Below are 13,486 nucleotides of genomic sequence, written 5' to 3'. Positions count from 1 at the left end.
CCTATCCATAGCACTCCGGTATGTAACCTAACCTTAACGTTTCATGAACGTATCTTACTCCTATCGTTAAATTTCGTTTTGTGCATCCTTCTCGTATCTTATCTCAAACATATTCTTGAACACATCGTACCACAATTATTATCATACAATTCACATATTATAACATAACATACATAATATAAGCATACCGATTCACAGATAATTCACACATATCAGTATATATGACACGTGCAGAACCATAGGCACGTGTCAACATCAAATATAACCATGCAGTAAGGTCACTTAGCTTATGGTTTTTAATTCGTGAATTTTTTTTTTTCTATACTTACTCTATTGCTTTTTAATTTTGTTGTCATGTATTCCAAATTTCTAGTGGACTTTGTTTCCAAATCTTTCCTTATCTTAGTGTTTCTTTTGTTAACAAATTTTCTTGATCATTCTATTTTTAATCCATTCATTTGGCTACTGATATAAATTTAATCTAATATTACTAATAGTGATTTACTAGAATTGGTATAAATCATTGACATTTAGTTTCTAACTCAAACTAAACTATTGCAATAATTTAATGAAGATTTAACTATAATTGACTATGATTTCTAAAAAATAAAAATAAATAAATAAAAAATAATATAGGATAAAAGAAAATGAAATTTAATATATATCTTATCGATGAGATCTATCTTCACTTAAATCTAAGGTGAATTTAACTCGGTAAAGGCCATTCTCAATTTTTTTCTCAAGTAAATCTCACCATTGTTGTTTTTCTATTTCTTGTAATTACTTTCTGTCATAGGGATCGGTTGAAAAGAGATAATTGTGAGAAGAGATGAGAGGTTAGTGGAGAGAGGTAGGAAATTTTTTTTTATTATTTTTGTTTATTTATTTATTTATTTTTAACTTTTTTTTATAATTATTTTTATTTCTTTATTTGTTTATTTATTTCATTATTTATGACATAGAGAGTATATATATATATGCACTTCTTCAAAGTGAGCAACCCATTCTCTTATGCTCTCCCCCGTTCGACACAGCTGCCTCTCTTGCAGCGATGTCGTTTACCTATATGGACTTGCATTGTACACATTTGACACTCGATTAGCACATGTCTCATCTAACTCTCGACTTCTTTGCTTGCAGTCATTGACATTATTCCTTTAATGCGAATGACTCTTTTAAAATCACCGACCTGGTACACCTTCTAATTCACTCTCTGTCCATTTGAACTCTCAAGCCCTCGACAAATGAGCTTAGTTCGTGCTTCATTGACGGGCTAAAACTCCTCCTCAAGGAGTCTAGCTTTTGACCCATAAAGTAAAGTCTTCATTTGACCCTTGGACTTTTTTGTCTTATCCGAGCCACACAAGGCCGTATCCAACATCAACCTTCATGTTAGATAAAAAGTTATGATTTTTCTCTATTTAGGTTATTCATACATTTTTAACTTAGTTGATTTTTGTTTTTAGGTTATCTCAATTAACGCGCTTACCTATATAATGGGAGAGTACAAATAATAATAATTTGTATAATATTCTATTCTCTAGGTACAAATAATTATAATTTCTCACATCTCCCATTTTCTTCTCTTTGTTACCACCTTGTTTTTCTTCTCTATGTATTTTTTTTTCTTTCCTCCAGATCGTTTATTGTCTTTTATGATTATCCAATTAACAGAAGCCATTTTCAATCTATTTTGTTTTCTTCACTTCCCTACAATGACTATCCAATTCTCATAAGCCATTTTTAATCGATTCTAAATCAATCAATTATGATTTTTTTATTTCCTAACAATGACGATCCAAGTTACCTGCAATTGACGGAAGTCATTTTCAACCTGATTTTATGTCAAATATCTAAAATCTAAATATGACGGTATTTTCCATATTAAGTTGAGGTGCATGTTGTGAATGTCATATTGCATTAGGTCGATGATTCGGCCTAATACACAACCCACAAAATGTTCTATATGGATGTCAGGATGTTAAGATGGAAAGCTAATGCACATGTACTACTAATGGTAATATAAAGATGAAAACTAAGGTTGTGTCATAAAGACGTTTAAAGACGAGAAACTATAGGGAACTCATGCATTTTTGTATGTACATAAGCATCGGGACACTTCCAACTTTTTATAATGATGAGTACGAACACGTACGCTACAATGATGAGTACGGACGCGTACGCTACGATAATGATGGTGATCATGTTGAGCATGACACTAAGGAGTCTGCTGACTTCCAGATGTCGCTACGAACAACTAGCTCGAATATGATGGATCTATGTAGTTCAGATGTCGCTGCGGATAACTAGCTCGAATATGATAGGTCTAGGTGGTGCGAACCCCATCATACAACGAACCTTTGCAAGTTCATGCAAGCACTAAAATAAGTCTTCATATGTATAGACATAAACAATTGAGAAATAGGTAAAAATTTATAGGGTAACTTCCACTAAATCGACGCATAGCGACGGAGGGAGTGGCATTTGCTCTCCATTTCTGCATCAACAAGCAAAATTCAACACATACCCACAAAATAATCTCTGCAAAATCTCTCCAACTTCCCGATCATGGATCCGAACGAGGTAAATTTACTCTCTCCCAACTTTTAAGGCCTTCCCCCATCTTTATTTTCTCATCTTTACGTGTTTAGTAATGTTGTTGATCTTCTGGGAACGGCATTTCCCCCTCTCCCTGCGCTTCTTGCTAGATCCAATCTTAAATTTTCGCCTGGGGCTACAATGGTGCCTACTTTTTTTTTGTTTGTGATTTGATTGAAAGAACCGAAGTAAATGAAAATCCGCGATTCATGTAAGATCTGAGCTAACGACGGGAAAATTATGGAGGATTTTCAAATTAGATTGGTTGAATTTCAACTGGTTTCAATTTTAGATTGCTTGGGTGAATAAAATGAACTTAGGGTTCCATTGGCCTTCTAGATTTGGAATGTTTTTACAGAGTCATTACTACCACCGTTTAACTTATACGCGTTTAACTCATACGATCCCTCTAATGCGTACAGCTGCCTGCGGAAAATTATGCGAATCCGAGGACTTGTCTCTTTCATGTTCTTTTTAAGGTATGTTCATATAATGATGATGATAAATGAGTTCATTCTTGAGTGATCTCTGGGGTTTATATGGTTGTTTTACACAGGCTGGAGCACTGGCTTTTTACATTCTTTCCTCTCTGTTTTTCAATAGCTTTGTTATCATCTTCGTGGTGACTGTTTTTCTGGCTGCTCTCGATTTCTGGGTTGTGAAGAATGTGAGTGGGCGTATTTTGGTTGGTTTGAGATGGTGGAATGAAATAGACGATATGGGTGAGAGTGTGTGGAAATTTGAAAGCCTGGATCAAGAGGTGAGTGCTTAGTTTTTACATCTTCACCACTTGCTTCGCATTTATGTTACCAGGACAGCATTTTAATGTTTATTTCTCGCTTCTAATGCACATGGATCCTTGATTATACCTCAGTCATTGGCTCGGATGAACAAAAAAGATTCCTGGCTGTTCTGGTGGACCTTGTATCTTACAGTAAGAAAATGTTATGATCCCAAATATTTTGATAATTGGCCTGGTAAAGTCTTGTTTGCATGATTAAATGATTATGATCTTCAATGTTCAGGCCGTGGCATGGACTGTGCTGGGAATATTCTCGTTGATAAAATTGCAAGCAGATTATCTCCTTGTTGTAGGAGTTTGTTTGACTTTGAGCATTGCAAACATTATTGGTTTTACAAAATGCCGTAAAGGTAAGCAAACAAGCCAATAAGTTCTTTTAGTGTTCATACATCATTTCAATCATTGTTTGAAGATCATTGATATCTATTGTAGTGTTTGTATACCAAGCAGCATGGCAGGATATGAGAAGATAGATATCTGTTTCCTTCGTTTATAAACTTGTAGTGTAGCCCTTGGACACATACACATGCATATCGCCACAAATAGCTCATATACATATATATATTGTGATATCCTACATTGGTTAGGGAGGAGAACGAAACACCCTTTATAAGGGTGTGGAAACCTTTCCTAGTTCCCTAGTTCCCTAGCATACGCGTTTTAAAGCCTTGTGAGGAAGCCCAAAAGGAAAAGTCTAAAGAGGACCATATCTGCTAGTGGTGGGCTTGGACTGTTACATATATTATAGTCCCGTTGTTGTTGTTTGGTTTGTTCAAGAACAAAGTAGAAGAAGTAGAATGGAGGGATGATCTGAAAGTTACCGAAGCTTTGTTCTAAGATTGATATAATGTTTGTGATTGTTGTATCAGATGCGAAGAAGCAGTTTCAGCGATTTGCAACACAGACCATTGCTTCCCAGTTCTCCTCTACATTACAATCAGCTTTTAGCGTTGTTTGATGTAAATGTTCATATTATTTTAGGCATTATTATTGCCTTGGATTTTGGGCTTCCTTCTCAACTGTTTTTTTTCTTTTTTCTTTTTGGATACGAATATTTAAAGATTGAATAATAATGAGTTGTTGTATTCTGAAAATCCAATGAAATGAATCTTCTTTTTGGTATACATACCCATATGTCCAATTCAATCTTACGGTTTGCATTTGATAGTTCGGATTCTTGAATCATATGAACACACATCGATAACTGTTAATATATACACAAAAACCATTTATTTACACTTTTTTTTTAATTAACATTACTTTTGAAAGTTTAGGGACATTTTTGAAACGTAGTACTAACCGATAAGAGTATAATAAAGTATTTTTGATATTTTAAAAAAGTTAATTATAAATTTCTTGAAGCTTGAAAAAGTGAGTAGAAAATGAGAAGTGGCCATTGGGGCGTTACAATGCTCTTAAAAAATTTGAACTGAAAGCTGCGGGGTTTGATCAGAAGCAACACAGGGATGAGCGCCAATAAACTGGCATCCTCCACTCGTTTCCACCCAATCCCATTGATAGTAAGAAACTCTCTCCAATGGATTAACAACTCCACCACTTTACAATCAACCCCACCTTTCACACCAAAATCGCCATCCATTTGGGCTACAAATCTCATCAAATCATACTTCGACAAGGGCCTATCCAAACACGCTCGTAACCTGTTCGATGAAATGCCTGAAAGAGATGTGGTTGCCTGGACTGCTATGATTGTTGGCTTTACTTCTTGCAATGACTATACTCAATCATGGGCTGTGTTCTGTGAGATGCTTAGGAGTCATATTCACCCAAATGCCTTCACTCTGTCTAGTGTTCTCAAGGCTTGCAAGGGCATGAAGGCTCTTTCATGTGGGACTTTGGCTCATAGTTTGGCCACGAAACACGGTATTGACGGGTCAATGTATGTCCAGAATGCACTCTTGGATATGTATGCTACTTGCTGTGCTACCATGGATGATGCTTTGACTGTGTTTAATGATATACCTCTCAAGACTGCTGTGTCTTGGACTACCTTGATTGCAGGGTTCACTCACAGAGGTGATGGCTACAGCGGCCTTCAAGTTTTCAGGCAAATGTTACTGGTAACTATAACCTTAACCATTTTATACTTTTTCCACCACTCTATTTCATCGTTCATATCTATTTTACAAGATAGTTAATGACAATAACTTATTAAGTACAAAATTGAAAGATTAGAGACCTATCACATATGCAATATTGAATTTTTTTGACGAACAGGATAATGTTGAACCAAACTCGTTTAGCTTTTCCATCGCGGTTAGAGCTTGTGCTTCAATCGGCTCGTATGCATATGGAAAACAAATACATGCAGCAGTCACCAAATATGGCCTCCATTCTGATATTCCAGTATTGAATTCAATACTCGACATGTATTGCAGGTGTAACTGTTTATGTGATGCAAAAAGATGTTTTGGTGAAATGACTGAAAGGAATTTGATTACATGGAACACCTTGATAGCAGGGTATGAAAGATCAGATTCCAGCGAGTCTTTAAGTTTATTTTCGCAAATGGGGTCTGAAGGCTATGAACCAAATTGTTTTACGTTCACAAGTATTACAGCAGCTTGTGCCAATTTAGCAGTCTTAGGGTGTGGACAACAGGTTCATGGTGGAATCATTCGTAGAGGATTTGACAATAGTGTAGCTTTGGTGAATGCACTTATCGACATGTATGCGAAGTGCGGGAACATAAATGATTCACACAAACTCTTCTGTGATATGCCTCGTAGAGACTTAGTGTCCTGGACTACCATGATGATTGGCTATGGATCACACGGATATGGAAAAGAGGTCATTAAGTTGTTCGATGAAATGGTTCGAAGTGGAATTCAACCTGATCGGATCGTGTTCATGGCGGTCCTAAGTGCTTGCAGCCATGCTGGACTTGTGAACAAGGGTCTAAGTTATTTCAGATCAATGCTGGAGGATTACAATCTTAACCCCGATCACGAAATCTATGGGTGTGTAGTGGACTTGCTTGGGCGTGCTGGGAGAGTCGAGGAAGCTTTTCAACTAGTCGAGAGTATGCCATTTGAACCCGACGAGTCGGTTTGGGGTGCCCTGTTGGGAGCATGTAAAGCATATGAGCTTTCAAATCTAGGAAAGTTGGCAGCTCAGAGAGTATTGGATACAAGGCCGAATATGGCAGGGACTTACCTGCTGTTGTCCAATATATATGCAGCTGAAGGCAAATGGGGTGAGTTTGCGAAAATGAGGAAGCTGATGAAAGGGATGGACAACAAGAAAGAAGTGGGAAAGAGTTGGATTGAAATTAGAAATGAAGTTTATAGTTTTGTGGTTGGAGATAAGATGGGGCCTCACATAGAGTGCGTGCATAAAGTTCTTAAACTACTTATTTGGCATATGAAGGATGATGGGGATGTCACAGATTTAGATTCACAACATGAATCATAGACCACATGAATATCAATATTTTCCAAAAACGGCGTCGAAGGTGCTCGAAACAAGAAATGCTGGGGCGATCTTCTTTTATGCTGATGCCACCTTGCCTTCCGCAAAGAAATGCTCAAAGGTACGAATGTCTTTCATATACCACGTACGTATCTATTGTTGATCGACATATGTTGAAGTGGAAGAACAACTTGAAGGGAGAGAGGTTTTTGAAGAAGAACCTTAAGCACTTATGCTTGTTAATTCTCTTTGTTGTTGCGAAAATAGCATACATCTCATGAGTATTTATAGCGGAGAAATCACAATCGATCTCCTAAACTTTCTCCTCAAGTTAAGCAACTAAACCCGGTGTCTCTCACAATCCCACGTTGTTCCATGTGTTTCAAGGGCAAGAGCCCATTTGGAAGCCCTATTTCATCTCCATGGTACACTTCATCTGCTTTGCCTTTGATTTCCTTGTTACAACAGACATTTTTCTCTTTATCATTTGCTTCTGAATCAGCAAGGCAGGGAAAATGATGTAGGATTCATATAGTCCATTGGTTTCTCTTTTGCCCTTCATTTTCTCTGGAATTACACGAATGCCATTGGGAAGAGTAAACAACATGAACAAGCAAGAGCTAGAGAATTCACAAGTTTAGTGTGGTATTGACACTGGCCCACATGCAGGCAGTTGAGAGGAAGAAATAGTATCCTTTCAAGGGAAGGAGGGATGATAGCCAATGAATTTGTGACACGTCAGATATACATACTAAACTGAGGCAATTAAAATTAGTTAATCATTTGTGCATGCAAAATTATTAAATTTTTGAACTTTTGAATTAATTTAGATTTTTTTTTGAGATGTCTATACATAAAAATTTCAAATTGAAGATCGGAATCGATTCACTTGTGATAGCTTAAGACTTTAATTTGTAGAATCATAAGATTGTTATATGTTAGATTGTATTTTGTGTTGTATGATACCATTAGTATGTTTGAAAATTGAGTTACATGATTGACAAATATTGTAAGAAAATTGAATATTGATGTCACGAGTAAGGAGAAGAAAAGGAATAGAAAGAGGCTAGTAAGAGAAGAGGAAACAGATGGTAGAGACATGATCGGAAGTTGAGCAGATGTAGGAGCTCCCCAAGAGGTCGAGTCGATCCAAGGGCACCTATTGGGTCAAGCTCCCTGTCAGACTAGAAGAGAAAGTTCGATCCAATGAGATATTTGTAGCACCTGGAATTTTAAGAAAATAAATAAAAGATATTTTTTAAAAAAAAAAAAAAAAAGGAAGGAACGAAGGAAAGCAGAATGGCACGCACACAAGTTAGAGAAGATGACCCCAACTAGTCCTCTAACAAGCAAGTAAGCCAATTAGTAGGTTACTTCTTTACATTAGAGCTTTGGTCGGTGGCAGGTAGAAGGGCCTTTGCTCAACGGATAAAAGTTACTAATAGGATATTAATAGAGAGACCGTAGTAAGGAGACTTTAACAGACCTGTTAGAGTCAAGCCTCAACTTTCATAATGTGAGTTTCCTTCTCCCCTCAGCTTGATAACTTCTATCTACATCAAGATCTAACCCTGCTCTCTAGTGATCTTCGCCCCATTCCATGGCACCCGCATGAAAAGAAAGATCGACAAATAGCATACCAATCAGATCCGCCTCTCTAATTCACTTGGAAAAAGATAGACCAAGCAGACAATACTGTCAACGTTAGTTTTTTAACCTTCTCTTTAACAAATTTGAAGCTAGCCACTTTCACAAGTTTTATTCTTTTGACTTAATGTAGGACGTATTGAGAAATTTTGGAGAAATTTTGGAGAAATTTGGACTATCCTCGAAGACCAGAAACAAGCTCGAGAAGTCTACATTAATGTAAGTAACTGCATAGAACAAGTTTCTAAGAAATGTTTGAAAAAGTCAATTTGGAATGAGTGCAAATGATTTAGACCATACTTAGGGAAAATATTATATTTATTGTATTTGATATTTAATATGTTAGATATATTAAATAAAATTATTTATTTAAAATTTAAATGAAATTTAAATTAAATATATATTTTGATATTTATGATATTTAAATATGATATAAAGAAGATTATATCATAATATATTAAATATTTAAACAAAATTTGACAAAATTTCTACAAGCTTCATAGGACCGTTGGTTTTCTTTAAAACTCTACTTCTTCAATTCCTTCGGTGATTATCTTTCTAGAGGCTATCAAGGAGATCTTGTTAAAGAACTTTTACATCGTTGGAATATATCAAGAAGGCTTGGAAGCTACAATTTCCATTCTTAATAAAATTAAATTGGTTCTCAATGCGTCTGCTTTAAGAATGAAGAGACTATCTCCAAGATTAGATCTTATCTCATGTTTTTAGGATACCCGAGACTAGCTCCTTGAAGCTAATCCAATCTTTGAGTGGACTCAGGTCTAGATCTTTGATCATCATTGACGATTTTGGGGTGCACGGTCTACTGAAAACATATTGATCTAGGTCAAAACCGCTCTAGTTCTAGCATCATAATCTTGACTCAAATAGTTCATGCATGCTTGTTAGGAAGATATTCCTATCAATCACCTGATGCAGCTAGGTGGCTTAACGCGAACTTTTGCCTCCAAGGTACTCTGTTCTAACTCATTGGTCATCTCTAGGTGCTAAGGAGGTCTATTGGGTTCCTAAGGTAGCTAGGTGACTTAAAGCAAACTTTTGACTTCAAGGTACTCTATTCTAATTCCTTGAGTCTTCTTAGTCTGGGAGCACTAGAGTCAAGACCCTCTGACAGCCGCTCACGATCTTAAGGTGCTTAGTCTACTAGAGGTGACCTGACCTAGATCATCATCTAGACATCTTGAATCTACACATTAGTCCTAGCTCTGTGCAAATAAACACGATCTACAAGGAGAACTTGCAATCAATCACCTGGAGCTAAACATACTATATCATGCATTCATACAAGTTCAACGGCGAGATAATATCTATCAATCGCCCAGAGCACACGTTACAATATCTCATGCTCCATTCTAACATGGAAAAAAAAAATGAAAATTAACATGCATCTTAAATTCTCATCTTAGGGGCATTTCGATAAATATGTATAACATACCTAGCATTTTTCATCTAAAATGCCCTTATGAGGTCCTAAACATGCATATTCTAACCACCTAAGGTAAAATATGCTCATATACTAACACATCCTAGCTATCCCTAAAAGTATTACGTGAGAAAAATTCAAATGGCTAATTACATTGGTGATGCGTGCCTTCTTGAGCTAACTTTTCCGCATGTTATGAGCTCCAAATTTTATGAGGTTTCGCTGGAAGGTTCTAATTCAAGCCATGATAAGGTCAATATCGAAATCAAAGTGAAAAACAGTCGAACAGAGGTCAAAATCTATTCAAAATTGGTCTAAACTACCTAACTTACCGTTCTTGATGATCGTCGAAACTCTGACTTCCAATCTTATCCTCTTCCGATTTCTTCATCAAAGTTCTACAAAATCTCCTAAACAAAACAACATATTAAAATTTGAAAGCCTAATTCCTCAAATTTCTTGGATCTAGAGAAAAACCGAGGAACAAAAACTCGAAAGCCATTCCTCTTGTTCTTCCTCGATTTTTTATGGATTTAAGTGATTCAAACACTTGGATTGGTTCTCCCAAAATCACTTAGCATTTGGTATGAAGGATCTTTTTGGCCAAATTCCTACTCGAAGGTGCCATTTGGGATGGGTATCAGGTTCTCTTAAAATCCTAATTGATTTAAACCAAGACATCTCAACCATGCCTCAAGAAAAATGGATTTCATTTATGGTTAGATATGGGTCTTAGACAAGTATCAAAGTTTTCTTATATTATTTGTTAAATGATTCGAATCTCAAACTAGTGTTATATGAATCTTACTAAATCTCGTGTTATATGAATCTTACTAATCATTTCTCTTGAGGAGATTCCTTATCACAAATCATTAACCTACTGTTACTATAATCATTAGGAAATAAGGGTCACATTAATCATTTGATTTTCCTACTTTTTATATTTTTATATTTTTCTTGAGTTTCTGATATACTTAAACATTTTTCTCTTTTACATCTTTCTCTTTTACATCATCTTAAAATTTAGGGCATTTTTCTCTTTTACATCGTCTTAAAATTTAGTCTCTATGTTCTTCAATAAAATTTTGGAAACTTGAACTTCAAAGGAAAAATCAAAAAATTACTTATTGTCGGTGTTACAACTATGATTTAAAAATGCTGGACCTAAAGCTTGTTGTATGTCACGAGCATGGATACTTCTCCAAACATGTTTGGTACGAACATGTACTTAGTATTTAAGTATTCTTAAATACTCAAACCTCTAGTAAAGCTCAAGAGATCATTACTTTCATCTCCACGGTGGAACAACTGCACGACATCGAGAGATTGTAATTTCAAGAAAATATAGTAAACATACATAAATTTCAAAATGAAAGCTCTGTAAATCCTTTTTTTTCTTTTGATGTCAATAAATTAGACGTAAACTAGAAACTTAACAATGAACTGAACTATGAAGCAGAAGTAGCATTGCAATTCAAGAGTGTATCAACCACCCTTCCATGGATATCGAAGGTAGTCAATCAATCCCTTGTATAATCAAATACCTATTGTATGTAATCACTCGATCTCACTCATGAATCCAATTAGAGAAAACGTTGAAGGAACGCTTTTATCTCATCAATGTAGGGAGATCGAGTAGGAATTATATGACCAGAGTCGTGTTCGATTATCACAGAACAACCTGCATCAAAACAAGAAGCAAGGTCTCTGCTCATTTTGTTCGCGATCTGCCTATCATTTCCCTTATCGCTACCAAATATGTGAAGTGAGGGGCAGCTGATCACTCCATGCTCCAACTCCGGTATTTGAAGAGGAAACCCCGAACACAACACTGCAAATCGAACGTCTACCGCACCCTTTACACTCATTTTTCTCGAACAAACTGCAGCAGTCATTGCTGCTCCTTGTGAAAACCCCAAGATTCCATCAAATGGTCCTTTCTCAGAAAATACAGTCTTCAAATACGCCAATGATTCTTCAAATCCATCAGTTTGTTTCTGGTACTGGAGTGGATCAAATACGGCATCTGCAACTTCCCATTTTGTTTCACTCCTTTCACCTGTATTGTCTTCTGCTATTAACCAAGCAAACTTCTTCTTGCAATGCTCTACTGGTGGAGGACAATTTGGTTGCACCGAAGAAGTCACACAAGTTTCCCGGTCTCGGGGATGGTAAATAAACGATAACTCATGAGGTGCATCGACATACACAAACTCCACCATGGCTTTGAGTTTCTTGGCCAATGATGCCGTTCTTCCTTTAAAGCTTGAAGCATTCTGTCTAAATCCATGCAAACATAGGATTCTCAATTTTCTTGGTGACCTACAAACCTAAATAAGAGTTTCAGTAAAAACTAAATTAGAGGAAGAAGATAGATTGGACCTCCAACCTCTTAGGCTCAGAACAGCAGGGCAACCAAGTTCTTTTAAAGTTGGACTTTAAACTGCTAAATATCAGTAATATAATTTGATGGAAAACAAAACATGAACACCACATAGAGGATTTGTTGGTAAACACTTCATGGGATCTGAGTATTTTTGAGATCAAGGAGTCGAGGTGACGATATTAAGAATTAACACAGACCTTACCATTACTCCAAGGAAGTTGCTGGGAACCAATTTCGTGATCACTTTGCTGTGAAACTACTTCCAACTTTGTGCTCTGGAATTGTGAAATCGGCCCGCCATCCTTGCCGTTCTTCCGGCAGAGCTCACAAACATAAAGGGTGTTCTTCTTCTGAGCCGTGATAACAGGTAGCAGAAGCAGGATTGCACAAATCACAAGAAAGCTAAATGTGATCAGAAATAAGATGATAAGGAGATAAGAAAAGTGAATCTTTGAATTCATGCTGTTGCTAAGAAATCATTAAATAATGGAACAGCAAGCCAGATATGATTGAGGGAAAAGAGATTACTATTATAGCAGACCTGGCAATTATCACACACCAAAACAAGCATTCGACAATATTTACACCGACAGCGAGAAGAATAATCATCAAAGGGATCTCCACAATTAAGGCAGGTTCCTATGATATCTTCCGTTGAGCTCCCAACTGATATCCTATAAGATATAACCACAGAAAAGAATAGTAAGAATATTTCAGCTCAAATAGAAACATCATTCATTTCTCCAGTTTCCCATGATGCTGCAGTCACCAATTCCTCTTAGAATATTTGATAATTTCAAAAGTTTCAAGAAATCTACTTTATGAACCAAATTATGTTCATAAAATTGTTTGGTCAATACTTGAATGAATATATATCATATTGGACGTCTTCATCTTTTGAATATTGTCTAAACTTATAGGATGCTGAGGGCGTCAGATATTTCACCTGTGATCAAACACAAAATTCTTTCCTGAAAAGAATCCACCATTGGGAAATTGTTCCAAATAACGTTGTATTCCACCATATAACTGCAATGAAAAGCACACCATCACCAATGTATAAATCACTCCGATACAAATAATGATTACACCATGAACTTGCCAAGACTGAGCTTAAATCCTTTTTTTTTTTTTTTTTTTTTTTTTTTTTTTTTTTTTTTTTTTTTTTTTTTTTTTT

The 13,486-nt window shown here is 36.1% G+C and overlaps 3 protein-coding genes across 5 annotated transcripts in view; 2 read left to right on the top strand and 1 right to left on the bottom strand.

The window, feature by feature from the left end:
* The first annotated feature begins 2,406 nt into the window (after positions 1-2,406).
* LOC111784232 (Golgi apparatus membrane protein-like protein ECHIDNA) lies at positions 2,407-4,504 on the top strand. Of its 2 annotated transcripts, none has more exons than XM_023665018.1 (6): positions 2,407-2,583; positions 3,021-3,077; positions 3,155-3,358; positions 3,473-3,532; positions 3,624-3,750; positions 4,270-4,504. In XM_023665018.1, exons 1-6 carry the CDS (start codon positions 2,569-2,571, stop codon positions 4,356-4,358), a joined length of 552 nt encoding a protein of 183 aa, XP_023520786.1. In that variant the 5' UTR covers positions 2,407-2,568; the 3' UTR covers positions 4,359-4,504. The 2 variants fall into 2 exon arrangements, with proteins under 2 accessions (XP_023520786.1, XP_023520787.1); XM_023665019.1 differs by having other exon boundaries at positions 2,424-2,583; positions 3,263-3,358.
* A 307-nt stretch (positions 4,505-4,811) lies between these two features.
* On the top strand, positions 4,812-7,078 carry LOC111784235 (putative pentatricopeptide repeat-containing protein At1g56570). Its single transcript, XM_023665022.1, has 2 exons — positions 4,812-5,481; positions 5,639-7,078. Exons 1-2 carry the CDS (start codon positions 4,867-4,869, stop codon positions 6,833-6,835), a joined length of 1,812 nt encoding a protein of 603 aa, XP_023520790.1. The 5' UTR covers positions 4,812-4,866; the 3' UTR covers positions 6,836-7,078.
* A 4,222-nt stretch (positions 7,079-11,300) lies between these two features.
* The window catches only part of LOC111784245 (rhodanese-like domain-containing protein 6), a 4,145-nt gene continuing 1,959 nt past the window's right edge, over positions 11,301-13,486 (bottom strand). Inside the window, exons 6-9 of one of the 2 annotated variants that reach the window (XM_023665033.1) lie at positions 13,256-13,338; positions 12,851-12,983; positions 12,507-12,656; positions 11,301-12,253 (exon numbers count right to left, since the gene is read on the bottom strand). In XM_023665033.1, the coding sequence (XP_023520801.1) occupies positions 11,507-12,253; positions 12,507-12,656; positions 12,851-12,983; positions 13,256-13,338 (1,113 nt within the window). In that variant the 3' untranslated portion in view covers positions 11,301-11,506. Of the gene's footprint in view, positions 12,254-12,506; positions 12,660-12,850; positions 12,984-13,255; positions 13,339-13,486 lie in introns of both variants that reach the window. The other variant, XM_023665032.1, reaches the window with a different exon arrangement.

Source organism: Cucurbita pepo, unplaced genomic scaffold, assembly GCF_002806865.2.
Source record: "Cucurbita pepo subsp. pepo cultivar mu-cu-16 unplaced genomic scaffold, ASM280686v2 Cp4.1_scaffold000176, whole genome shotgun sequence".
In the NCBI taxonomy this organism is placed as follows: Eukaryota; Viridiplantae; Streptophyta; class Magnoliopsida; order Cucurbitales; family Cucurbitaceae; genus Cucurbita; species Cucurbita pepo.
This window is presented reverse-complemented; position numbering and strand designations above follow the sequence as displayed.

Excerpts from the sequence above, each read along its gene's own strand:
- LOC111784232 (XM_023665018.1), top strand. Across the intron at positions 3,078-3,154 it reads TCTTTCATGTTCTTTTTAAG|GCTGGAGCACTGGCTTTTTA; the intron begins GTATGTTCATAT and ends TGTTTTACACAG. Across the intron at positions 3,533-3,623 it reads GGTGGACCTTGTATCTTACA|GCCGTGGCATGGACTGTGCT; the intron begins GTAAGAAAATGT and ends TTCAATGTTCAG.
- LOC111784235 (XM_023665022.1), top strand. The coding sequence starts at position 4,867 with ATGAGCGCCAATAAACTGGCATCCTCCACTCGTTTCCACCCAATCCCA. Across the intron at positions 5,482-5,638 it reads TTTTCAGGCAAATGTTACTG|GATAATGTTGAACCAAACTC; the intron begins GTAACTATAACC and ends TTTGACGAACAG.